This window comes from Linepithema humile, chromosome 2, assembly GCF_040581485.1.
Source record: "Linepithema humile isolate Giens D197 chromosome 2, Lhum_UNIL_v1.0, whole genome shotgun sequence".
Classification (NCBI taxonomy): Eukaryota; Metazoa; Arthropoda; class Insecta; order Hymenoptera; family Formicidae; genus Linepithema; species Linepithema humile.
In genome coordinates, this window is record NC_090129.1 from 10,671,045 (window position 1) to 10,698,622 (window position 27,578).

The following is a 27,578-nucleotide window of genomic DNA, read 5'->3' on the forward strand; positions in this document are numbered from 1 at the left end:
AAATGAGAAAAATCTGATTAGATACCATTTATTAATACTCGACTTTTCAATAATGTATATATGAGTCCAATAGTATTGAGACAGTCAAATGTTCATTATAAATGTGTTCATGAATTTTATATATTTATGTAATATGTAATATTATTCATTTTATTACTAAATAACCTAAGGAGAACAGAAAAGTCAAAATAATGTCAATTTCACATCATATATATTGACCAAATTTACATTTTTTGTTTTGTTATTTTTTGGTCAATATGGTATATCAAATTGACATTATTATTTTGACTTCCTGTTCTCTTTGGAAATGTTCGTTTATTATAACGCGGTTAATTACATTACAAATAAGAAATTACAATATAATGTATAAGCGCGCGCGGATGTGTCAATACGTTTCCTTTTGTCATTAACTTGTAAAAATATTTATTATTATTTGTATATAAAAAAATGACAAAGCCAAACTGTGAATTTTAAGGCGAAAATCAAATTTATGCGGGACTGAAATTTTCCTATAGGTGCTTTCCATTTAGCGACACAAGTCGACACAAGCATCATTCTATTTCTTTTCAACACCATTAAACAATAAAGATAGAATGACGCTTGTGTCGACTTGTGTCGCTAAGTGGAAATCATCTATTAAGAAGTGTGAGGCTCGCTAGAAGAGAAGTGCTGGGGTGGAACTCGAAGCCGGCCGAAGGGAATAACGCACCAAGTGAAATTTCATATATGTGACTCAGCTGTTGCGCAGTGCTTACGCAGGCGCACATGTACACGGTCACGCTTGTGTGCGTTATCTCCTGCACAATGCTACCGCATACTGCGTGCTACCGGCTACCGAGCTTCTAGTTTCCAGTACTCACTTATTTTTATCCGCGTGTTTTCAACAAAAGCGAGAATTCGACCGCGAGTGATAAAATCAATAATGTTTAGTTTAGTGAGGTTCTTAAACAGCAAAAATTTCGACATTATTGAAACAAAACATATTATTAAATTTAATCCTGGCGATTTGCAAAAAAAATATAAAACTGTCCAAAATCAAAGTGCATCAGAGTGGGAATTGTTGCTTCCGTTGCAGGTAAGATAATAACTTATTAAAACATTTTCTACTTTAATATTTAATAAAAATTGATAACTAAAAACATCATTAAAACGATATTTTCTTAAATTTCGATTTTTAAACAAAATTAATGCATATTATTGGCATTGCTGTGTAGATAACAACAATGATATTATATTGTTTTGCAATGATATACACATTAATTAGTCTTTTTCGATTAATTCAGCATTTCAAATAAAAAGTAATTTCATATGTTTTAAGAAATTCAGGCACGTGTGTTTCTCTTAGGGGCTAAGCACAATGAAAAGCATAGGCATTAGGAACAGGGAATAATGTAGGAAAGAAAGAGAGAGAAATAGCTTTTTTCTCTTTCTCTTTTATGTTATTTCTTGTTCCTATTGCCTGTGCTTTTCATTGTGCTCAGCCCCTTATAGTCTCATCAGCAGGCTCTCGCCTCAACAAAGAGAATGAAAACAAAGGCAACGAAAACAAATAATTCATGGGCGTTACACACATCATTGTTTAGCGTGTTTATAGTGCTTCGGTTGGTTTTTAGGTGTATACTTTTTGGTGTATGCAGTTCAAATCATTGTTTTACATTGTTGATAACATTATTAATTACTTAATAATTAATAAGTAAAATTATTTACCCAAAAATAAATCTAAAATTTATTTACTACATTAAAGTATGTATTTATTAAATTATTTATTAAATTTAAGTATGTATTTCCATGCCTTTTTCGGATTAATTAAACAAATCGATTACAATGATTTTCTTAATAATAAATGAATTTTAACATCTCAATTTCCTTGTCATGTTATATTTGCAATAAAATATACTTTTCAGCATTTAGAGACAATGAGGGAAATTAGAGTAGATTAGTCTGAAAAAAAATTTATTATACAGAAATGTTTAAAAATTTATTTGAAATATAAATGCCAATGCTCACTTTAAATGTATTTACAATTTACATTTATTTTTATTAACAGACTTATTTAATATATATTCTTTTTATTTTTAAAATTTAATATTCAAGTTAAAGACTCAAAATTACTAACCATAATATCGATATTTAAGGTTAATAAAATTAAGATTATGTGTATTCATTATCTATAAAATTAAAGTTTGAATATGAATCAAGAATAATAAAAACAATAAGAAGTTCATGCATATATCACTGCTTTTACAAACATTGCTCCCCCCCCTTTCCCCCCTCTCTCTCCAACTCTCTCTCCCCCCTCTCTTTCTCTCTCTCTCTCTGAAAGTTTTCTTCTTTTTATTTCAAATGCAAAGACAAAAGTGATATTTCTTTAACTTTTCAAGTTTTAAAGGAATATAATATGTACTATTTTTTGTTTTTGCGAAACTTATCAACGGTTTATTTTCATAAATAAAATCAGAAATTTTTACCTAAAAAAAAAGTCATTAAACTCTGACATGAATCGGATTTTATTTGTAAATTACAAGTTGTAATTACTTTGTTAAGTTATAATTACGTTATATATAATTACAGATAGCGAAGAAGCGTTACTAAAAAAGCAAAACTCTGAAAGAATAAGACAATTGCCAGCTCATCTTTTGGATTCCGCAACTGAAACGACTGAAGACGAATCATTTCAACAGAAGATTAGGAATGATAACACCAAAGACCACTCTTCAAGTATTATACAGGAACGACTAAACGCACTATATAAGGTAAAATACATGTGGTTTTCTGTAGATTTTATCTAATACGGATCTTAGATCATGCGATAAAATTAAAAAAAAAAAAGGATATATGTCCCCTCAAACTTTCGCATCATCGCGATCATATCATGTTATACAACACTAAAACTACTATTTTTATCTTACATATATATAAAATTACAAACTGCATTGAGAAAAACCACGCAATCTTGTGCATATAATTGAACTAGTAAGATATAAGTCGAACAGAGTACACTTGAAGCCTGCGCTAACGTCTATGTCTGATATGGAGTTTAATTTTTTTATTATTAATTATCAATTGAATTTAATTATTAACCAGTCAGTATTTAACTTATATATAAGAATTCTATAAAATATATATGCTTGAATTAATGATTTCCGACAAATAATATACTATATTTTAACAATGTTATTACGTTGCATACTTGACAGAAAAATACGTAAATTTTTTGTTATTTTAATAGTTGCAACAATTAATACTTTTTTCTTTCCATTACAAATTATTTATGTACATGACTTATTTCCCATAAAGCTGGGACTATGCAAGCAAATTTGCGCTCCACATAGCTGTCTCTCCCTGTGAACTTAGGCATGCGCGCTTTCGGGACTTTGTCGCCTTGGGTAATCGGATTGCCGGTACGCAGAAAGAGGTGAGACGGCAGGATGAGCGACCTTGTATAAAATTCCAGATTTGGTCTTATTTACTATATTTTTACCATTGCAAAAAACTACATATATGTCTAAATTTCAAATGCGATTTTTTGCAGTACATAAATGTGATCAAATATGGCGAAATCTACAATTTAGTACTGAGGTCGTATCATAGCAAATTTTGCTTCGCAGGTCCTTGTGTCGACTCCGACTACTCTTGCAGTATAGTCGTTGTAGGTTGCCAATGATTGCAATGGTTCTGCGTTCTTCATTTATGAAGAAAGAGCAGAGAGTATTTGCATGAGAAAACTATGAGACGCCCATTTTTTGGTGCTTTATGGGTTATAATTACATATTACATGTACTATAGTAAATCTACATTTTAATAAAAAAAATTATTATTAAAATTCGTAAAATAATAATTCACTTTCACCAATGGCGTGCAAGTATGGTTCGTAAACTCGTGAAATTTTACAAGGAATATAAAATCTTCACGGTATATTAAAAAAAATGCATTATTATTGAGAGTTTTTGCTTCATGTTTCATATATTGAATACCATACTTTTAGCGACTTCTCTTGTGGTTTTATAAATGTAATTTTTAGTTGATTTCAACCATAAAATTTGTGGTGATACATTTTTCTTACTTATATATTCATTACATAGAACTATTAATTTATTATACAGTTATTAACTTTGTGATTAATATTTCTCAATACATTTTACTGTTCTGTCCAGTAGTATAAATTATTTACAGAAGCAATTTTCATAGTTTTAATTTATTGCTCTTCGTTAATAATCGCATATAGAATTGCAAATGATCAGTTAATTTTATGATTATTTAATGATTGACTATAAGTTTTCACATTGCGATTTTAATTCCTTCATGGCGATATGTAATGAAACAATTTATGATCCGCCGATTATATTAGAAAAATCATGTACATATTTTGTCATATAGTTAAACGTTATTTTATTACATAGTTTGATAAAACAATTAAGAATACTTTTAGCGTTTAATACATTTCTTTCATAATTTATTTAACAAATTCGTATATTTAACAATTTTGAAGATATTTTAATTCAACCTCGAATACAAAGATGGTTGATTGCAATAAAAAAACTATATAAGCTTCCGTTGACCAATGCGTATACTAGGGGAAGTGTGAGTAAACGAACTCGATGGCGATGGGGAAAATTAGCGAAGGAAAGGGCACAAACATTACGTACGTTAATTATTTTATTTCAAAATTCATTATATTAATATTTGAAAATTACAATATATAATTATATATTCTAGTATCACGAACATTACTTGAACTTTTAAACTGAATACGATTACAGATTTTAATGCGAATAAAAATCTATGCAAAACATATTGCTTTGCAGATAAATTGAATCAGTCTAGTAATACTATTCCCGTGGACATAGTATCTGCAACCGATAATGATCCCTACGAATTCGAGAGAGAACTTGAGATTAAACGTTGCGAATCCGATACTAATAAATTCCAAATTGATACCGATGAATCAGAAACGTATAGCGATAAATGTGAAGTAGATATTGAAAGTGAAATCGATACCGATTACTCAGATTCTGAAAGTGCCGACGATCTTTTTGATAATTCTGATGTAAATGACTCGTTTTATTGTACCGAAGAAAATAGTATTAGTAATACTATCAATAATCATCGATTTAATTGTAATGCTTTGAACGGAAACAGCATAATGTTTCCAGCATCTGGCCTCACTGTGTCTGATGTTTTGCTAATGTCAACAGCATATTTTATAAAAAAAAAATCGACCAGAAAAGATCAGGAAGATTTTATCAGTTTTATTAAAGCCTTAGCCGGTCCAGAATTCAGTAAATGGAATGCCAGTCATTATATACGCGCAAAAATTTATGATCCTCCTCGAGATAAAATAACTTTGCATTATTACTGCGAAACTTGTAGTCTGCCTTTGATGCAATGTAATTTAGAAGACACCTTTCAAAGTGCTGATACTATCTGTGTCAGTGCAAAAAAAAACAAAACCTTACATTGCAAAGTTCTAATTATTTTCTGAGCTTAGATGTTGCATACCAAATCCAAATGATTTTAAACGATAAAACAGTGCAAACTAGTTTATTGCAGAACATTGAAGATAATGTCAAAAATGTAAATAAAACTTGCATAAAAGACATTTACGATTCTCTTATATACAAACGTATTCAAGAAAAAACAAAATTTATTCTTACGTATAATTCGAACTTCGACGGCGCCCCATTATTTAAAAGTTCGAAACAAAGTTTCTGGCCATTGCAGCTTTACATAAATGAGTTGCCAGTAGAAATACGATTTAAAAATATTATATTAGCGGCGCTATGATTGACAAATAAAGAACCAAAACCTTAATTCATGAACCTGTATATTTCAACATTTCATCATCAAGCTGCCATTCTAATGGAACGAGGAGTCGACATAATAGTTCATGCAACCGGAGAGATCATTAATTTCAAAGTATACAGTGCACTATGGTGTGTTGATTCGGTTGCCAGGCCAATCGCACAAAACCGCATTCAATTTAACGGATATGATGATTGCAGCTGGTGCTACATAAAGGGAAAACACGATGGGACAACTATGCGATATCCAATATCCCAAATGACCGATCCACCACTGCGCACTCATGAAAAGTACATTCTGGATGTACAAACCGCGGTGCGATGTAAAAAAGTAGTAAATGGAGTGAAAGGCTATTCAGCTATGTTACTATTCCCTTTACTTGATTGTGTTTGGGGATTTCCACCAGACTATATGCATGGTGCTTTGTTAGGTGTAACACGGCAAATCTGGATGGAATGGTCCAAGAAACACCTATCGAAAAGTGACAAAGAAAAGATAGATAAACGATTATTACTTTTGAAGCCTCCACATGAAATTCACCGGCTGCCCAGATCAATTTTTGACTGTGTCAAATGGAAAGCATCTGAATGGAGATCCTGGATGTTATTTTATAGTGTACTTTGCATACAAGGGATACTGAGAAATGAACTTTTTCATTCCTATTTACTGTTCGTAAAAAGTATGCATACACTTTTGACATGTAATATATCTGAACAGGATTTGATTGAATGCGATAAAAATTTACAGATCTTCGTACTAGAAAGTCAAAAATATTATGGTGAAAGTTTTATGACATTTAATGTTCACTCGTTACTACATTTTGTGGAATCTGTCAGAATATCTGGACCACTTTGGGCAAGCTCGACATTTCCTTTTGAGAATGGAATATTTCTTTTCAAGCAAAACGTAAACGCAGCGAAAGGCATTAGTTATCAAATTTCTGTAAACTGGTTGAAACGTTATTCGCTGCATTCACGCATCGATGCTTCTTCGAAAAGTATAATTTGTAAAGAATATTGCTACAATTTGTTTAATCATCGCCTTCTTACGAATTGCGTGCAAACGGAAAATGGTGCGTTGGTAATAGGCATGATTGAACCAAAAAAAAATCTCAAAAATCTGGCACAAACGTTTTTTAATAATAATGAAATACGCATTGATGTATTTAATCGATGTATTTTCAGACAAACTGTAATTCATAGTGTAGCATATACGCGACCCCGTAAAACAAATAACACAATGATTCTTTTAAACAGCGGTAAAATAGTAAAAGTACAGAATCTCCTTATAGTCAACAAAAAGTGTTATATACATTATTATGATATTTCAATAAGAAGCATAAACGGTCGCGATGAGTCAAAAATAAAACACATATTTGAAATAGTAAACGAAAGCAACGAAAATATAGTTGACATTAGACACTTTCAGTCGAAAGTTTTAGTAATGAGTGTGGAAGGCAAAGATTATGTTGCTTTTTTCCCAAACACTTTAGAGATTCAATGAAGTAAGTAACTTCAGTGTAATTTCATACACGCGGTTCACAATTAATGATAGTAAGTTATTATTTTTAGAATACATCAAATTATATAGAAATAGAGATTTCCGACAAGAAAAACGAAATTTTACCTCCTTCGGTCTACATTAAAAGCGAATCTGTCATTCCCAGTGAGATACGAGCATTAAGCGATATTACTAACAATAATAAAGCGGATGCCATACAAATGGACGAAAAGCAAACAAGCACAATAGCCAAAGGAGTCGTAGTTGATGATGTAAAAAAGGTAAAAAGTTAAAATAGCATTATATGCCTTTAAATTGTGAAACAATTAAATTTTTAGGAGTATTTATTTCAAATTATTTTTATCAACCGCTAATTTCAAATATTTTACATTTTAGATCATCCCAAAAAAGCGTAAAACCAAGGAACGGCGAGAATCCTTAAAACGGGTGAAAATTAATTACTATTATTAAAAATTAGCAATATAATGTTTAATTGGTGTTATATTGCATACTATAAATAATAAATATTAAAATGTTTTTACAGAAACGTTCTGATGTACAAAAAGAAAACAAAGCAGAAGGAAGTAAAACAAAATGTGTAGTAATAAGCAACGAATCATTGAAGATACCAATCACTCACATATTAAATGTAAGTAATTGTATTGAAATTAACATAGTATTGTATGGTGATATATGTAATAAGAGATGTAAAAATGTATATTACCTAAGGAAAGAGCAAACTGTGAACCTTGTGAAGTGCCTGAGAAACAAAGAGATACAGAGAATGTGAAGGGCATAAACGTGAAGAAAACCGTAAGACTTTCAATGTTTACTTATTCAAAACAATATTGTTGACTGAATGTATTCATGAAAGCCGTAACAAGTTCCTACGATGGAAATTGTTACTGAATTTTAAATTCTCTCTCTTTCTCTTTCTCTCTCTTTCTCTTTCTCATTCTCTCTCTTTTTCTTAGAAATTTGTACTCATATCTGTATGGTGAGCAGTTTGCATCAGTTTTTTTGAAAATCGAACACTTTATGAACAATATCTTAATTTGTCCTGTAATTATAAAAAGAGAACTTTTAATTATTAAACGTTTAAAAAAGTGCCGTTTATCTTATTGATAATAATAAATAATAATAGAGAATAATTCTCATTGCAAACTTACTGCACTAAAAATGTTGGCAATATTTTTAAATTGTTCATAATTGCGTAGTATTTCTTATGATGTAAGTGCGAAATATGTTCCACATTAATTATTATCAATAAATTTTCTGAAAAATATATAACTGCTATATAAAACGTAGTCTATTTCTAAGAAAATGTTCACATTGTTGGATACATTTTATAACAAACATAAGTAGAAACTTATGATTATATCTTAATCTGGTGAAATGAAAAATTTGTTTAACTATATTTACTTCAAATAATAAGAAATATGAAAAATAGATACGTTAATGATGAAAATATGTTTTAATTTTATTATTTGAGAAATTTAATATTACAGAAATTCGAATAGCGTACATTTCTTACGTGAGATATATAGGAGATCATTTTCTTTTTTCATATTTCAAAACTTATGCGGGATCTACAATGTAGTCGTAGAGTAAGTTGTAAGAAATTGACCAATCACAGACAAATCACAGAAGAATAAGCGTCTGTGATTCGTCAATTTCTTACGACTTACGACTACCCCGTATTATATTATGTGCGTGTTCGGACAATAATTTGTAAAAATTACTGCAGGAGAATAATGACGACAAAGATACATCATCGACATCTTGTATTGCAACCTTAGTCAGTAAGCCTTACAACAATTGTACAACGCAAGCGGTCTCAGAAGAGAAAACAAACAAAGAATCAGTTGTCGACAAAAGAGTTGTAAGAATTGATGTACTTTAATTAAACATTGCTACTCAGATTTCTTTTGAAATTTAAATTAAATTAATAATACAACTGTTATGTACTATAGTCGGCTAAACTAGCAAGAAAACGGAGAAATGAGAGAAGGAATAAAAAAAAGAATGCCGGACACATAGATGATAGTGAGAAAAAAATGTGGGACAAATTTTTTGATGAAATCAGAAAAATTAAGAACGATAATGATAAACGTCATAACGAGACGCAGACGATATTAAGAACACTTCTGGGAAACTGGACGCAGTGGCAAAGTAAGAATCAGGTGTATGTTATGTATTCTTAGTTTTGCTTAATGATTATAGTTTGGCTCATGTATTAATTAAAGAATTGTTATATGGCTTCTTGTTTGTGATGTTTAAAGATAATATTGAACAGAGAGGGGGGGGAAAGGTAACTTATAAGTATGAATACAAAATAATGAAAATACCCTAAACACACAGTTTTATTTGCAGATACTCCAAGAAATGAACTAAATGCATCTACCTTGGGCACAGCCAAAGTAGGTCTAGTAAGAGAGTGTAATAATGAAATGTTGGTAGGTATATATTTTAAGTATGTAATATCTATTGCAATTGTATATGCATATGATATATTATAGTATATAATATTTCTACGTCCAAAAATTGATATAAAAAAATTTACAGCTTACTTTTTGATTAAATTGCATTGTGTACTACATCATCTCATGTAAAACTACTACATCATCCCGACTTTTAAAGTCAAAATGACAGTGTATTGTGTTTGTGGTAAAAAGCGGTATCATATAAAGGCGAGGGAGAGAGGCATAAGATGTAAAATAATTTCTCTCTTGTAAAATAATCTTCGTTATTATTTCTTAGTACTTTATATTTCTATAAGTGTTCTCCTTTTTTCTCATTTTACACGGGATAGTATGCAGTACAATTTTACTTATTTTTTACACAAGCAAAATGCATAATCTGTTATTATTTATTTATCGCGCAATTTTTCACGAAAAAATAATTTGTAAAGCCGTTTTTTATTTTGACAATTGAAATTAAGCTACATGAATTTTCAGATGGACATTGGACAGGACATATGGATCTCCAAAAAACAATACACTAATAGCGTTACAAATGCGGGAAATTCAAATTCCAAATTTGTGAAAAATATAGCATTGGCAGTATTTTCGATTGATGAATTGAAAACAAGCAGTATCACAGGTACTGGATGCCGACGAACAGGAGCAGCACCCAAGCCTGCATTTGACAGTATAAGACTGCTAGCAATTAAAGGTACAATGTGTTAATACAATCTTTAAAGTAATTCAAAGTAGTGTAAACACTATTTAATTGCTCTTCCTATTGATCTTTGTCATGCAAAAGACTTCCACTTTGCTCTTAATGTTTCCGAAATCCTCGGCTATATCTGTATGTCCCTCAATTTTTTTCATCATGAATTACTAACGGTCTCATGCATGTACTACTTTCTAAATTGACATTCAGTTTCATCCAGAAAGGGATTGAATATCATTGGTATGGCTGAATGTATTTTTATCATTAGTGATAGAAATAATGAAAATCGTTTGGTTCAAAGACAGCTAATCTTTAATCAGAATATCACAACTGTCACCGATAATAAAATTACAAAATTACTGCGCCAAAAATCGTTTTTAGTCTTAAGTCTTTAGTCAGAAGTTTTTATTTGTGTCTTTCCCAAACTTTTTCTTAAAGTTTTCTTTTTATATCATTATTTTTAGACATATATCAATTCTTCCTGCGTTCTGAGCGCAATTTGTCAGTGGAGGAAATTGCCGAAGAATTGATGGATTATACGGGATATATTAGAAGCAAAATGCAAGATTTAAATAAAAAAAAGAAAAGTAAGCTTTCAGAATTTTAAGTGTATATGTAATACAATATATAATGTATAATCACACTCTAATATTGTTAATGTAACGTAAAATTTTTTTCAGCAAATGAGGTGCCAAAAGTGAGAAATGAAAAAGATAATGACGAGGATGTCGGGAATGCATTAGGCACACCTGATAAATCCAGCGAATTGGGAAAATCTGACGATTCGATCAGTTCAAATGACTCATCATCGTACGAATCTGATAATTGTGATTCAAACGAAAAAGAAGCCAATGACAAAGATGTTTAAAAAAATATATAAGATAAAAATGTTTAGAAATAATACATAATAATATATAATAAATAATACATAAATAATACAATTTAAAAATATAACCTTGTATTTCTTTTTTATATAATACTTAAACGAGTACGATAACATTTTTTATTTGAATATGATTGATTTGAACAATTACTTACTAATCGTAACTTATATGTATTATTATATATTAAATGATAGTGACACTCCTTAGGTTGCAATAAATTGTAAAATTACGAATTTAATAAATTTTCATTTTTATTTGAAAATATATGTAATATATCTTAAATATGAAAATTTATTAAATTTACGATTTTTAATTGAATGAGAAACATTAGGATGTTCCACATTGCATATATGAAGAAAATTTCTGTCTTCACGAAAATAAAATTATTAATTCAATTTCATTATTACAATAATAAATTATAAATTTTGATGGGCGACACGCAAATATCATTCTAATTGCAAACTTCCTAGAACCGTAAATCCACCGATTTATCTGTTTATTATTAATATACTTTTATTATTAATTATACTTTAACTGGAATTTTCGATCATTTCGCACATGCCGTTACTCGATTGAATAAGTATTTTCAAGATTTCCAAATAAGGAGTTCGTACTTGCATTAACAGGATTATCTATTTATTTTGAATTATACTTTAACTAGAATTTTCGATCATTTCGCACATGCCGTTACTCGATTGAACAAGTATTTTCAAGATTTCCAAATGAGGAGTTCGTACTTGCATTAACAGGATTATCTATTTATTTTAAATTATAATTTAACTAGAACTTTCGATCATTTTGCACATGCCGTTACTCGATTGAACAAGTATTTTCAAGATTTCCAAATGAGGAGTTCGTACTTGCATTAACAGAATTGTCTATTTATTTTGAATTATAATTTAACTAGAACTTTCGATCATTTTGCACATGCCGTTACTCGATTGAACAAGTATTTTCAAGATTTCCAAATGAGGAGTTCGTACTTGCATTAACAGGATTGTCTATTTATTTTGAATTATAATTTAACTAGAACTTTCGATTATTTTGCACATACCGTTACTCGATTGAACAAGTATTTTCAAGATTTCCAAATAAGAGTTCGTACTTGCATTAACAAGATCATCTATTTATTTTGAATTATAATTTAACTAGAACTTTCGATTATTTCGTACATGCCGTTACCCGATTGAATGGATATTTTTAATATTTTCGAATAGGAATTTGTATTTGAATTCACAGGTTCTTCTGTCTATTTTTAATTGTATATTTTAACTCGAACTTTCGACCATTTTGCACATGTTTTTATTCGATGTAACGGGGATTTGTAATATTTTCAAACATGAGTTTGTATTAGTATTAACAGGGTCATCTATTTATTTTGAACTATACTTAGAACTTTTGAGCTTCTCTTATGTGTTCTATATTTAATTTAATGGGTATTTTCAAGATTTCTGATTATAATTAGTGTAATAATAATTCAAATATAAAAGTACTGAGTTCATATATTCTCATAAAATCTCATATAATGCAACTGTTCTGTCAATCTTATAACTTCTGATATATTCTAATTAGAAGTAAAACATATTGATCCTTATTTATTAGGATATATGGGAAATTCCTAATTTGTGAAAATACTTTTCTACTTGTATGTATGAGAAATTTCGATGACAGAAACCGCATGTAATCTATATATAGTTTAGTCTAATCTTAATATTTTTTTATCAGAATATATAAGACCTTTTCAACAGGGATGTGCTGCAAAATCTCGGTTATAGTTAAGCCTGTTGAAATAATATTAAATTTTTTTCTTTTGTTAGGAGACGTTAAACAGTACTGAAAACTTAAATAAATTTTTATTAAGCAGTGGAATTTCGGAAGACGCCATCAATATTTTGAAAGGTAAGATTTGCAATCAAATTAAAATTATAGTTTGGTAATGTTATAGCAGTAATGTAATTGTGTATATTAATGAACATTAATAATAAATTATATTCTGACTTTTTGTGTGGACGAGCTACATATTTATTATAAATTGAAAGGCATTAAGAGCAATCGCTGGATGTTAGTGCGAGGATTGTTAATATTTTCCATACAGAAAACCGATTTCTGTCTACTAGAGACATTATTAAAGTGTATACGATCTCGGATTCGAGATACTAAAGTGTACGAACATTACATACATTGATCTCATTTTTGAGAATCTAAATGTACGAAATGAGCCACTCGCGCCCTGATATTTTTCTCTCGTAGTAGACAGAAATCGGTTTTCTGTATGGAAAATATTAACAATCCTCGCATTAACATCCAGCGATTGCTCTTGATGCCTTTCAATTTGTAGTAATTGATTTATATCATAAGAGCCATTTCCTTATATATTAATGATATTTATTATAATTAAAATTATTAGTAAAATTATTTAATAAATATGTAGCTCGTCCACACAAAAAATCAGAATATAATTGAGGGCGCGGATCAAAGAGAAGTTTTTTCAAAAGTTGGTTGTACTTTTATTTTAGTTTATTTATTAATAGTAACAAAAGTGTATATGTCGTTCAATTAAAGTATCTGTTATTTTTATCACACTTTTTGTGTCACTTCAGCTTTTCTTTTAATTCCGTGTTTGTAAAATTATTCACTTTAATTTTTAGGTAAAACTTATAAAAAATATGACAAACTTTTGCAAGCTTCTAGATGAGGGAGATATTTTATTTGAGAAATAATAAATTAATTATTTTTACAGATTATCTGATGATGATGAAGAAATAATAAATATCGTAAAAATAACGTCTTAATAATATGTTTATAATATATATTACTTTGTCAATTATAGTTAATAAATATTATTTTGTCTATTTCTTATTTATATACATTGCTTAGAATTAAGACTTATTAAGAGTGAATCTGTTCACTCGTAACAATTGAGTGAAAAATTCGCTTGACGAAAGAATGAAGATTTCACTCTTTGATCGAGTGAATTATTCACGCCGGAACGAGTAATACATTGCTCTAACGTAGAGTGATACTTTACTCTACGTTAGAGTGAAACAATCACTTTTGTGAAAAGTGAATTTTTACTCTTTACGAGTGGCAGTATTTTCACTATCGCTTGGAGTGAATATCCACTCGTTTGGAGTTAGATTTCACTCTAAGAAATTTAGAGAGTAAGAAGTGAACGTACTTATCGCATAATAATTAATTAATAATTTTTTGTAAAATATTACAGGACCAGTATATAATAAAAATTGTCTAAATTCAATAGCCTTAAACCGATCGACCTGATTTAGCTCTCTCGGTTTTCTACCAAATTCCTTGGGTAGGAATATCGACAATGACAGCAAAAAAGTTGAAATACGCTCTAATAGAGCTGGCACAAAACGTATACCAAGTTTACCTTTCACCCAAAAGTATAACAATTTTTTCATCACTCCTAACAATACCAGGTGCATATAATCTAAAGGAAATTGCGTGACCATTCCAATGTCCAGTTCTTCAAGATTTGACGTGAATTTATGATGCTCTTCTTGTTGCTTTAACTTAAAAGATTCGACCGATCTCAGCGTCGCATTAATTTCTTGAAATGTTACTCTATGTTCGATGTAATCTCCCTCTTGTATGCAATTGCCAAAACCAAAATGTCCATTATGCCCAACAATTCCTTTGATAAATGATTTGGCAGGAGTATCGCAAATAAATGCATTAATTTTAACAGTTATTTTTTTATTATATTCAATAATGCCTGATTGAAGAATTTTTATGCAATCGTTCTTAAAATATTGCATAAAATTGTTACTGCATTTTGGCTTTTTACTACCATGGTATACACCAACGATAAATAATTCGGTGTAAAAATCTGCCACTATACAAGCCAAAATGGGCCATAATTGACTGCCGGAAGATTTTGTTAAGGGAAGGCCATCTACATTAACATTAATATTAATTTGCGATGGGCAAGAAGCTTCTGAGTAATGTTTTTGAACAGATTTTTTCAAACTTTCACCTAAACCTGCATGATAGTAATTCCATGGTTCTATTTCAATAATATTATTAACTTGCTTCGGAGTTTGAAGCAAAGTTCGTGCATCAGCAGGAAGGTCATGGCCGCATTTTATTAAAATTTTTAATAAACCGCTTATAGCAAATTGACTTAAACAATTCTCAATAGCCCACCTTCGAATCTCTTCCGATATTTCGGTTTCAACGAACGAATCCTTGTCAGAATTTCTCGATGAAAGATTACTTTCATTAGCACTAATTCCTGAACATATAGAAATTAAGTCATCTTTTAACACGTCATTGTCAATTACATTAGAATCGTCAACGTCAACTTCCCTTATATAATTTTGCTGCTGAGGCTCTATGCTGTCTTGTACATTTGATTCGCTTACAATATCATTTTCAACTTGTGAAGTATTGAAATTAACAGACCGGTTACAAATATTATTAAGATCTTTCAAAAAATTACGTCGTTGCTGCTTTGGTATTAAACAGGAAATATCAAGTTTTAGTTTTGATTTGGGCATGACTGCTCTCAATAATAACTTAAAATAAGTTAATTTAACAAATATGAGACAAACAGATATGAAAAAAACACGTTGCTGTGTAGTTATTTATTTTTATCTAATTCTCTAAAAAAAGATAATAAATTTTCAATTTTATAACACCGATTTCACAACCATGTAACAAGTATTTAAACAAAACCGTGCAATGAAATCGTACTGACCAAATGAAAAGACAAAGACCGAGGACCGGCTTGTTGTGAAAATACACGCTGTCACCTCGTTGTAATTATAACCTTTTTCGCTTTGAAAAAACAAAGGAACACGTTGCCATGTAGTTATTTATTTTTATCTGATACAAGTATTTAAACAAAAACATCCAATATGTACATCCCTGTATATATACAGGGTGTTCTATTTTAAAAACCCCACGTGAATAACTTTGTAGAAATTGGTTTTAGCAAAAAATGTTTCAGACAAAAATTGTTGGGTTTAAAGGGGGACATCCAATGATGACATTGGTTTAACCTAGGGTGTACATGCCAAGGTCACATGGAGGTCAACTTTGTTTTTTGAAATGGAACACCCTATTTTTGATTCCAAAATCTAATAGCTGGTGTCAAGAGCTTTTCAAAAAACTATAATGAAGTTATTTTTCATTAAGTACTTTTCGAGTTATGAGGCTTGTAAATTACAGTATTTTGACATAAAATATAAAATATCTTGTAAAATATTCAATTTTCGGGAATCTTATCTTAATACTTTTATGCATAAAATAATGAGACGAATCAATTGGTGTAAAGAAAACACATAGTTGCTTTCAAGAAAAAATATGTAATTTGCAACATGCAACTGCATACTTTTTTTTAAAACCAATGTGTTTTCTTTATACCAATTTATTTGTCTCATTATTTTGTGCATAAAAGTATTAAGGTAACATTCTCAAAAACTGAATGTTTTACAAGATATTTTATATTTTATGTCAAAATACTGTAATTTACAAGTCTCATAACTCGAAAAGTACTTAATGAAAAATAACTTTATTATAGTGTTTTGAAAAGCTCTTGACACCAGCTATTAGATTTTGGAATCAAAAATAGGGTGTTCCATTTCAAAAAACAAAGTTGACCTCCATGTGACCTTGACATGTACACCCTAGGTTAAACCAATGTCATCATCAGATGTCCCCCTCCAAACCCAACAACTTTTGTCTGAAACATTTTTTGCTAAAACCAATTTCTACAAAGTTATTCACGTGGGGTTTTTAAAATACGACACCCTGTATACAGGGTGATTCAAAATAACCTGATGTCCTTGCAATGCCATATTCTTGAGCGAATTCTGAGACGATTTTTCCTTTTACAAAATTTTGTCCGAAGTTTAGTTTTCGAGTTATAATTGAAAATAGTTTGCTACTTATAAGTCCGATACAACGGACAGACAGGGACGGTGTAATGTGTCATGAGACGATAGTAAATACTTGACAGTCTCATTATACGTTGCGCGTCCCTGCCTGCCCGTTGTACCGAACTCGTAAGTTGCTATCTATTTTCAATTATAACTCGAAAACTAAGCTTTGGACAAAATTTTGTAAAAGGAAAAATTGTCTCAGAATTCGCTCAAGAATATGGCATTGCAAGGACATCAGGTTATTTTGAATCACCCTGTATATACTAATATATATATTATAAAATCAACATTGTGATCTTTATTGACTCTATTCTTTATTAACAGTCGGACATAAAATTGAACAGCTTACTGATTGTGAGTGAAAAAGAATTTTTTTTTGTTGCCAACCTAGTACATCATAAAGTTGCTTATAGTTATAAGTAAATATTACTTTAAAAATCGAAATACATATATCATTGTATATTGTTGCAAGTCTTATATAAAATATATATTGCATAGTTCGAAGAGTGGTGTGAAAAGCCATTGATAATTATTATAATTATTATTATAACAATAAACTATAATATATTATTAAACTTATAACTACACAAAGATTTACGAATGCTATTTAAAAGACATATAATATTCATATGCATCGCAGTTAACTTATGTTAATAATTCATACAAGTGTTGAGATATTTTATTAATATTAATATTATATACTTTGTACAAGGCTGTAAATCTCGAAAAAGCATTCCACGCTATCATATACAACAAGAAGCGCGCAACGTGACCTTTAAGTTAACTTGGTAGAAAGGAAATGAAACAGTTAGTTTCTACTTTTATTTGCTCATTTCTAAAAATAGAAATAAAGTTGAGCGCGGAGACACACAATTTTCACTTGATGTGTGTTCCCTCCACTAAAGTACTAACCGGTCAAAGTTTACATCACTGCCGAAGTCGCCCGAAGTGTATAAAAGCCGAGTCTTTCATGAGTGACACACTCTTGTTCACGATTTCGAGTTAGTTACGTCAATATTTAGTTACGTTACATACAATCTCTCACTTGTTTGGTTACCTACAGCCTTGCTGAATTGTTCATGCACATTTCTTTTTCTCTCTCAAGTACTCAAGTCATGCATCTCTTAAATTCGGGTACTCAGTCGCGAATATCTCCCCGAATAATCGCTTATTCGCGAATTGTGAACTTATGTACTTTCATCGTTCTTTCCGAGGGCAACCAATGTATTACATAACGGCTGTGTACGGATTCCAGCAACTGTTAGCTGCTTTAAAACAGCTCTAAGTCCCTAAGCCATTTTGAGGAAATCAGCTCAACTCAACCAACAATCACCAGTAAGTAGAACAATTTTCATTACCCTCATATTGTCTAAGTAATATTCCAACTTCAGCTGCTACACACATACACTCACACTGTGACGTGACCACGGACTAAGGAATAGAGGGGACCGAGTCTAAAGTTCTAGTTTAGGCGAGAAGGGATGGTAATTCAAGCGTGCGGGGGGGACTGCTTTCCGCCATATTGATGTAGCGATTCTCACACAGAGATTCTGTGTCTGTGACATGGTTACACTCGTGTAGTGGTGCCACTAGACATAACGAGTGACAAGCGTAAAGAGGTTAGGCGGTTTTATTATTGTTGTACTATAAATTTTATAAAAAATGGTTAGATGTATAGTACCAGGCAGCTCTATGACAAATGAAAAAAATAAAAGGAAAAGCGAACTTCAAAAAACATTAGAGCAAAATTTAAAAATTAGTTTACATAGGTAAGAAGTTCATCTTATTATTTAGATTAGGTTCCAAAACGTTCTTATTTCTTAATTCATGCATTAATTTTTTCTATTCTTTTTATTTTTAAAATAAATAATTCCAATTTCTTATTTCTAATATTTAATAATTATTCCTATTTCTATTTCCTATTTTGTTTATTGTGCGCAGGATCTGACTTTCATTTCTCACACATACGCGAATAGTGAGTTCTATGTGTGGTGATTACTAAACGAATATGGCGGTCCCCCCCCCCCCCCCCCGCCGCAAACGTGCTCCCCCGGTACAGCTTGTGCTCCGTCCTTCTATTCCTTAGTCCGTGGACGCGACGCTTTCCGTCGCGCCCGTCACAAGGACAGTAGCCCGGCCGTAGGAGGGCGAAATTTGGAGTTGCGTCCCCCCGGTCGAAGAGGGAACGATTTCTCCCGCTTCAACGGGTCTTGCGCTTTAATTTAAATTGTAATAATCTACCGACAAGCTTAGAATTTTAGCGTTAGGGTGTATGCATCGTTTTGCGTACCGTTGCCGATTGCCGTTTTTGCATATTGTTTCCAAATATCGTTTTGAGTACCGTTTCGACTGTTGTCTTCGAGTACCGTTTCTCGGGTGTCGTTCTTGAGTACCGTCTAGAGTATCGTTCTTGGTTATCGTTTTCTAAACAATATCAGTTTGAGTATTGTTTTCTGTGACGCTTTGTTTGGCGAATATTGTATTTTGATTTGCGTGCAATACGGTCTCTCTTAGAGAGATTCTGAAGCTTGTTCTGCAATGTTAATTCTTAATGATCTTTTGATAATAAGTGTTGTTAACTTTTATTGTTAAGCGTGGTGTTTTTCTGACGACATTTCCTCTCCAGAGTCTCCAATAAAAATCAAAGAACTACGCCCCTTTGCCATATACTGAGCAGGGAGCGGTCGGACATATTGAGTCATTTATTGAAGTTACCGTTACCGCGGTGCGATTACACGCACCTGGCGCCCATTTTCTGATACCGATTTCGTTGAGTTACCGCTCCAATTACCGCTGTTATCGCTGTTACCGTGAGTTACCGAATCGTGCATTTGTTGCCGATATCGCGTGACTTACCTAGCTCCTGAAGAACGTGGAGTACCGCGGGCTACCGATTTCTATTGGGCGTGCTCACTCGGTCTGGCGTAATTCCGAGGCTAGTTCACGTCGCAACACACACACACACACGCCCACGCACGCACGCACACACACACACACGCGCGCGCGCGCGGGCGCGTTTATTTTTTTTTGTAATAAAAAAATTTTTATAATAAAGAAAGTTATAGAATAAATTCTAATTTGATGAAAATTCGTTCATGTAAAGTGATTGCACATAAAATTTATTAGAAACAACTTCTGGCTGTGTATGTCATAATTTCCTATGCTCTGTAATAATAGGGTTGTTATATTTGTCGATACAGATCAGCAATCGTACCCTATTATGCCTTCAGTGCTGTATGAACAAGAAATTAGTACAGCAATTATTATTATTTTTCGGGCTTGGAAATCTATCCGAAAATTAATACGTCTAAAGGTGTCATCAATATGACGTATTTAATTGTTAAAGTCTTTTTAAATATTGTCGTTAATCAATTTAATGCTTAATAGTTTTGAAGTAAAAGGCATACTTCTAATCAAGTATAATTTAATTGCGCGCATAGTGTTGAAAGACATCGATTTTTTTCCAAAAATGTAAAATTTGCGCTGCACGACATATCGTTTATGCCACGCTTCTCAGTAGCGGGAAACATATTATATGACATGTGGGTATGATGTGTAGGCAATAATAATCTACCATCGGTTGAAATAGTAGGCTGTATAGTATAGCTATGCGTAGTCGCCGATACGGATTATACTACAGACTCAATTTTTTTGTATTTTTTTGTATTTTTATGTGCCGATGTACATTCGGCTAATACCCGCATTTTGTGCAGGTTTGGTGATGAAATTTTACCATTCGCGCATCCAGTTTATACATAAGGAGAGATCGTTAGGGTTAAGAGATGCCGCGGATGCGTATTTTAATTTATATTTGGCCAATGTGTTATTGTAACACAAATGGCAAAGATTATTTAATTAATTTCGTGGTTTTCAGCCACGGATTTTGATCAATGCCTTTGCTTCGCGGGATTATCATAATCCTCGAGTAGTAGGTTCGGTGTTCGCGTTGTTTCTCGAGATTCATTCTCGGCATTTTCCATGAGTGACTTGGGAACGGCGATATTTTCCGATGTTCCGATGTTCTGTGTACCTCTTGATTTATTTGCACGATTGTGTCACGCATTTGGTTAACATTCCTTATATCCACTTGTAGTTTATTATTTGTTCGAATTAAGTCCTGCACGGCTTCGGTTCTACAAGTAGAGATAAAATATTTAATAAATGTGAAACAAATATGAAATACAACGCGTTTTATGTAGTAATAAATACTTATATAGCAGAATACTTATATTTCTTGAGTCGCTTGTGTATTCATATTATAAGACATTGTAATGGGTGATGCCGAATGAAAAGGTTTCTCCGCGGTGTTAATTAAATCCTGCATAAAGGCTCATTTATATATATCCGTACTTGACCAACCAGATAATTTTACTCATGATAAATATTATTTTACAAATAAATTTTTATGATTATTATAAACATCATTTTATTTGAAGAAAAAATACACAATTCTCTTAAAAAATTTATACATAATATACGGAATAGTATAAATACTTACATTTAATCATATGGAATCGAATCTAGCATCCATACACGGACGTGTACGGTACGGATAAGTAGAAATGGGCCTTTATTCGGTACAAACGCAATGTTTTTACATGCACCAATATTGGCATTAATTTTCACGTTTTTAATCACTTTTGTAAAAAGTCCATTTTTACTTTTTACGAGTGGCAGTATTTTCACTATCGCTTGGAGTAAATATCCACTCTTTGGAGTTAGATTTCACTCTTAAGAAATTTAGAGAGTAGGCTGTAGTATAGCTATGCGTAGTTGCCGATACGGATTATACTACAGACTCAATTTTTTTGTATTTTTATGTGCCGATCTCTGGTAGAAAGTGCCATGCTAGATCCTGATGTCTAGCTAGCTCTCATCTTGACTGTCATGTTGTATTCCCATTTAATATAATAAATTTAGTTTTGACATGGCGCGAATCAGCGTCAAGCTATTTCTAGCGAGGAGCTATATACTATGTTAATAATGTCTGACTAGAAGTAGCCTGGCGCTAGTTTACTCCAGACTACTTCTAGTATAGTAAAATAAGAACTGCGTGAGAACTAGTTATCGCCACATCTTGGCTAGATAGTACAACATCAGAACTAGCGTGCGTCACACCACGGTTAGATAACACTACACTAGAGCTAGCTAACGCCTGACTAGTCGATTAAGTCGGGTATTAGACTGGAAGAATGTGATGGTTTTGTGTCTAGCGCTAGTCTACATGCCATACTAGCTCCTTATCAGGCAGTGGGGCAAGTAAGTTAGCGCCAGCCTAGCATCATGGTGATTTTTTTACCAGGGATGTACGATCGGCTAATACCCGCATTTTGTGCAGGTTTGGTGATGGAATTTCACCATTCGCGTATCCAGTTTATACATACATAATATTATATTGACTACGGATTTTGTAGGAGAGTAAACTATCATATACATATATTGACGGTATAATTGCTAATAGTGATGAAATCGCAACGATATGACCATGATTCTTTTCAATCATACTTGGTAAAAATGCACACAATGTCTGAAAATAATTTTTTATTGAATAATAGCAATAGCTTATTATAGTTTTTGTTAAGCTTTCAATATATACTTTAATTACGAACTAATTTAGCTATTTGTTTTCAAACATATGATAATATAAAGCGCATTAAATTAATTTTTTATGCTGCACATGTTTATGTACACTGCACATGCTCTTATCATGACACGCATATACATATTTGTATTAGATTCAGTTAAAATAGGATATTTTATATATCCGAATTATTTGAATAGTTCAAAGTAAAAAAATATAATTTGTTGTTACAGATTTGTTGACTTCCTAATCTAGGAGAGATAAATGTTAGAAGCGTGGGGTCAGAGTAGTTTAGTGGTCAGAACATTCGCCCGGCAAGCGGAAGACCCGGGTTCAATTCCCGGTTTAGCCACTCGCGCCCTGATATTTTTTCTCTCTTTCTTTCTTTCTAATAATTCCTATCAGTACATACTGATTCTCCATATGTGAGAACAATGTACTAAAATTTTCGTACACTTTAAGTATCTCGAACCAGAGATCTGTGTACAAAGTTAACTGTTTCACGTAGCCTAATAAATTAATTTCTTTAAAAAAAATTAAAAATTTCGCACTAACATCCCGCGACGGCTCTCAATGTCTTTCTATTATATATTATATTATGTAAAAAAATAATATTATCTACACACTATTTTAAGATAACATATCTATATAACACAAAATATTATAAAATCAACACTGTAATCTTTATTGACTCTATTCTTTATTAACGCCAGGGTTGGGAAGTAACGCGTTACTTGTAACGCCGTTACCGTTACAATTACTTTTTTTCGGTAACTGTAACGGCAACGACGTTACAAATTTTTTTTGTAACGAAAAAAGTAATTTTGTTACATTTTTCGGTAACGAGTAACGAATTTAATAGTTACTTTTATCGTTACAAAAAAAATTTTTAATAAGTTGTAAACAAGCTTTCTTAAAAATTTTTAGATGCTGTAAATATAAATTAAAAAGTTTTCTTATTGTTAGTTTTTCTATAAATTCGTAGATATATAGAGTAAATTTGAAAAATGTACATTATATATAAAAAAACGGTCGGGTATTAGACTGGAAGAATGTGATGATTTTGTGTCTAGCGCTAGTCTGCATGCCATACTAGCTTCTTATCAGGCAGTGGGGCAAGTAAGTTAGCGCCAGCCTAGCATCATGGTGATTTTTTTACCAGAGATGTACGATCGGCTAATACCCGCATTTGGTGCAGATTTGGTGATGGAATTTTACCATTCGCGCATCCAGTTAACGGAAATTGTAACGATTCGTTACTTTTTGAGTAACGGCAACGGTAACAAGTTCCATTTTAAAATTGGTAACGAGTAACGATAACGAGTTACTTTTTAGAACAAAGAACGGTAACGGTAACGAATTACTTTTATAAAGTAACTTTCTCAATCTTGATAATATAGTTTATACATAAAGAAAGGTCTTTAGACCGGGTTGAGAGATGCCGCGGATGCGTATTTTAATTTATATTTGTGCCAATGTGTTATTGTAACACAAATGGCAAAGATTATTTAATTAATCTCGTGGTTTTCGGTCACGGATTCTGGTCAACGCCTTTGCTTCGGGGGACTGTCATAGTCCTCGAGTAGTAGGTCCGGTGTTCGCGTTGTTTTTCGAGATTCATTCTCGGCATTTTCCATGAGTGACTTGGGAAGGGCAATATTTTCCGAGGATGTTCTGTGTACCTCTTGATTTATTTGCACAATTGTGTCACGCATTCGGTTAACATTTCTTATATCCACTTGTAGTTTATTATTTATTCGAATTAAGTCCTGCACGACTTTTAACAAAATAATTACATCTGTAAAATTGCACACATTCTTACAATAAAATATATAATTGTAAGCATGCTGTGGTTCCTCTTTTAATGTTTCTATAAAAAGTCGCTTTACTACGTTTTATATTATTTTCGAAAAAATTTGAGTGGATTTCCCAAGATCATATAAAGGTCAAGTTAAATTTTTTAAATAGAATCCCTCATTTTTTATTACATATTGTAAAGGACGGCATCGTCTCGGGAATCGGCAACCCGAGATGTGCAACATTTTATAGAATGTTTATAGAATACTTGTGTTATTTGGCGAGTATATGCTATCTCTTTTATAAATTTATATTCATGTTATAAATAGCCGGCATTGAGGTACGTGTTGCATAGCTTATTTTATAACGTTTAAATTTTAATTTATAATTTTGTGACATTTTAATTTTTAATTCTTTTTATATTCCACAAAGTGACATTTGGATAACTGGTTCAGGACGGGCGTACTATATATGTCCCAACAAAGCAATCCACTCCCCTCGAATAGTGCATTTCCGACAACAATTGTAACCAGTATGCTGTTTAATTGATAAAACATAAGCTGCAGCAGGAGCGTCACAAATTAAAGCGGAGATATTAATTGTAATTTGTATGTTATTATATAAAAATCCATTTCGATTTAATTCGACAGCTTCATCAACAAATGGTCGCAAAAATTCTTCAGCATGTGTTGGCTTATTTTTTCCACAAAAACATCCGACAATATAAACTTGTTTAGAAACATTATCCGAGCATAAAATTGGCCAAAAGACTGAGCCCTCAATATTTTTTGACAATGGCAATCCATCAATATTAATTAAAAGACAAACAGTTTCATCGTTTCTAATGTTTTTACGATGTTTCAATAATGCTTCAAGAGCTCTTTTTAAACCAAAATGATAATAATTGCCTCCACTTATAGGCACAATATTTGTCGTTCTAGGCGTTTGTAATAAACTTCTGCTATCTTTTGGAAAGTTACAACTTGTATGCTTATTTAAGATAGGTAATAGTGCATTAATGGCATTATGAGGAATTCTAAATTTAATGGCCCATTCTTGAATTTCGCGTTTGAATTCGATTTCATTATCTAAAAGAATTCTATCGAAGTTTGTAGACAAAGAATTATTCAAGCTATTTGAATTGCCTTCGCTATAACTTTTATCATTGTTACTGCTCATTGTCATATCATTGTTATTATCGTCACTAATGTTAAGTACTACTTTATGATTGCCATCACATTGAACCGATTCATTAAACGTTTTTTCCTCCAACTGAATAGCATTTCTCTCTCTAAATATAAGTAAATAAAGATAATTAAGTAATGAATGTAAATATCTTCAATTAAACTAAAAAAACTTTAAATTAACATTTTATAAAAGTAATCTGACTATTAACGATATCATATTAACATAATCTATAATAATTGTTCATGACAAAAACAATTTTTTTTTTAATTATACTTAAAAATTATATTTATTTACATCAATATGATATCACAGACGTTTCGGCCTTGGCTTAGGCCTTTCTCAATGTGATTAAAACGGTTTTGTTACATTAAAATATGGAGCGTGAAATTAACATAATATCTTATTAATACAGTTTTTTACTATAATCTAAAAAGTAATAGTTTCTGACCATAGTTGGTTTATATCTTGACTAAGGTTTTTAACACTCTTTTACAAAGTCTCAACTAAGTTGAAATTGAGAATTGACACATGGCTAAAAAATGACCATTCAATTTTTCTTAATAAACTCTTATTTTTATTGGGACTCCTTTTACATTCACTGATGGTTTTTTTGAACAAGTAACATATAATTCATACCGCATCGATCGCCGGATTGCGTTTATATATCACCGTTTCAACATGCGTCGGAGAGAAATTGCGAATGAGAATAGATAATGCGAACATTACTTTTTAGATTATAGTAAAAAACTGTATTAATAAGATATGTTAATTTCACGCTCCATATTTTAATGTAACAAAACCGTTTTAATCACATTGAGAAAGGCCTAAGCCCAAGGCCGAAACATCTGTGATATCATATTAATGTAAATAAATAAATAAACGCGAACATCTAGCTTAGGTTCTTAACAGCTTTATACTCTTCTTATCTTTTAGGATAAAACTAAAGAGCCAATTAATATATTTTTTTAATTTTAAAAATTACACTTTTATTTACTCCAAATATACACATAATCTAATGGTATATTTTTCAGTAAATATTATTAACAGTGACATTGCATTGTTATATTTTCCACTCAACAATGTAAGTGTAATATAAAATATATTGTATATAACAGTTATATTTTTGAGTAGAAAATTACAACATTAATGTATACTGGATCGAAAGAACTAGAAAATAATTCATCTAACAATTCATCATTAAATCATGACAAATATAACACATACTGTATTACTTCATTTTTGGTGTAAATATTATTCTGTACATCAGACCAATGTGAGCATCCTGGCATATTTAATAACATATCGTAATCAAACTGGGTTTCCTGATCGATTATACGTCTTAAGTGCCGTTCTGAATATTTTTTTACCTTTTTATTTGGTTGAGTAGTCATTATATTTATTTTCTATTTAAAAATTAATTAAGTAATGTGTATAGAACATTTTAGATCTTAGAAGTGATTTTATATATACAGATTGGACCATTTCAATCTATCTACATTCTTTCTTATCTTGGTTGACAAAAACCATATATAAATATATAGATAGGAACCAAAAGTTACATGTAAAAGTTTATATAAACTTCTCTAATCTTTTAATTAAGATTACAAATAAAAGTTTCATATTATAAATAATATGTAATGAGCATGCACATAACCTCTTTATCATTCTCATTAGCATCCTTTTTTCCAGTACAAAAATACAAAATACAGCTTTTTGTAATATTTATGCATAATATAGATAACCTCT

The 27,578-nt window shown here is 31.2% G+C and overlaps 1 protein-coding gene and 1 long non-coding RNA gene across 9 annotated transcripts in view; one reads left to right on the forward strand and one right to left on the reverse strand.

Moving 5' to 3' along the window:
- Window positions 1-27,578, reverse strand: part of LOC136998086 (uncharacterized) — a 30,534-nt gene that overhangs the window by 2,534 nt on the left and 422 nt on the right. The gene's annotated exons all lie outside the window — the stretch shown is intronic.
- Window positions 632-11,430, forward strand: LOC136998081 (uncharacterized). Of its 8 annotated transcripts, XM_067350106.1 has the most exons (13): window positions 644-1,075; window positions 2,572-2,753; window positions 4,490-4,642; window positions 7,469-7,583; window positions 7,699-7,749; window positions 7,847-7,951; window positions 8,032-8,115; window positions 9,050-9,184; window positions 9,276-9,474; window positions 9,676-9,758; window positions 10,260-10,476; window positions 10,941-11,063; window positions 11,157-11,430. In XM_067350106.1, exons 3-13 carry the CDS (start codon window positions 4,599-4,601, stop codon window positions 11,342-11,344), a joined length of 1,344 nt encoding a protein of 447 aa, XP_067206207.1. In that variant the 5' UTR covers window positions 644-1,075; window positions 2,572-2,753; window positions 4,490-4,598; the 3' UTR covers window positions 11,345-11,430. The 8 variants fall into 8 exon arrangements, with proteins under 8 accessions (XP_067206212.1, XP_067206207.1, XP_067206210.1 ...); XM_067350111.1 differs by lacking the exon at window positions 10,941-11,063 and having other exon boundaries at window positions 632-1,075; XM_067350109.1 differs by lacking the exon at window positions 4,490-4,642 and having other exon boundaries at window positions 647-1,075.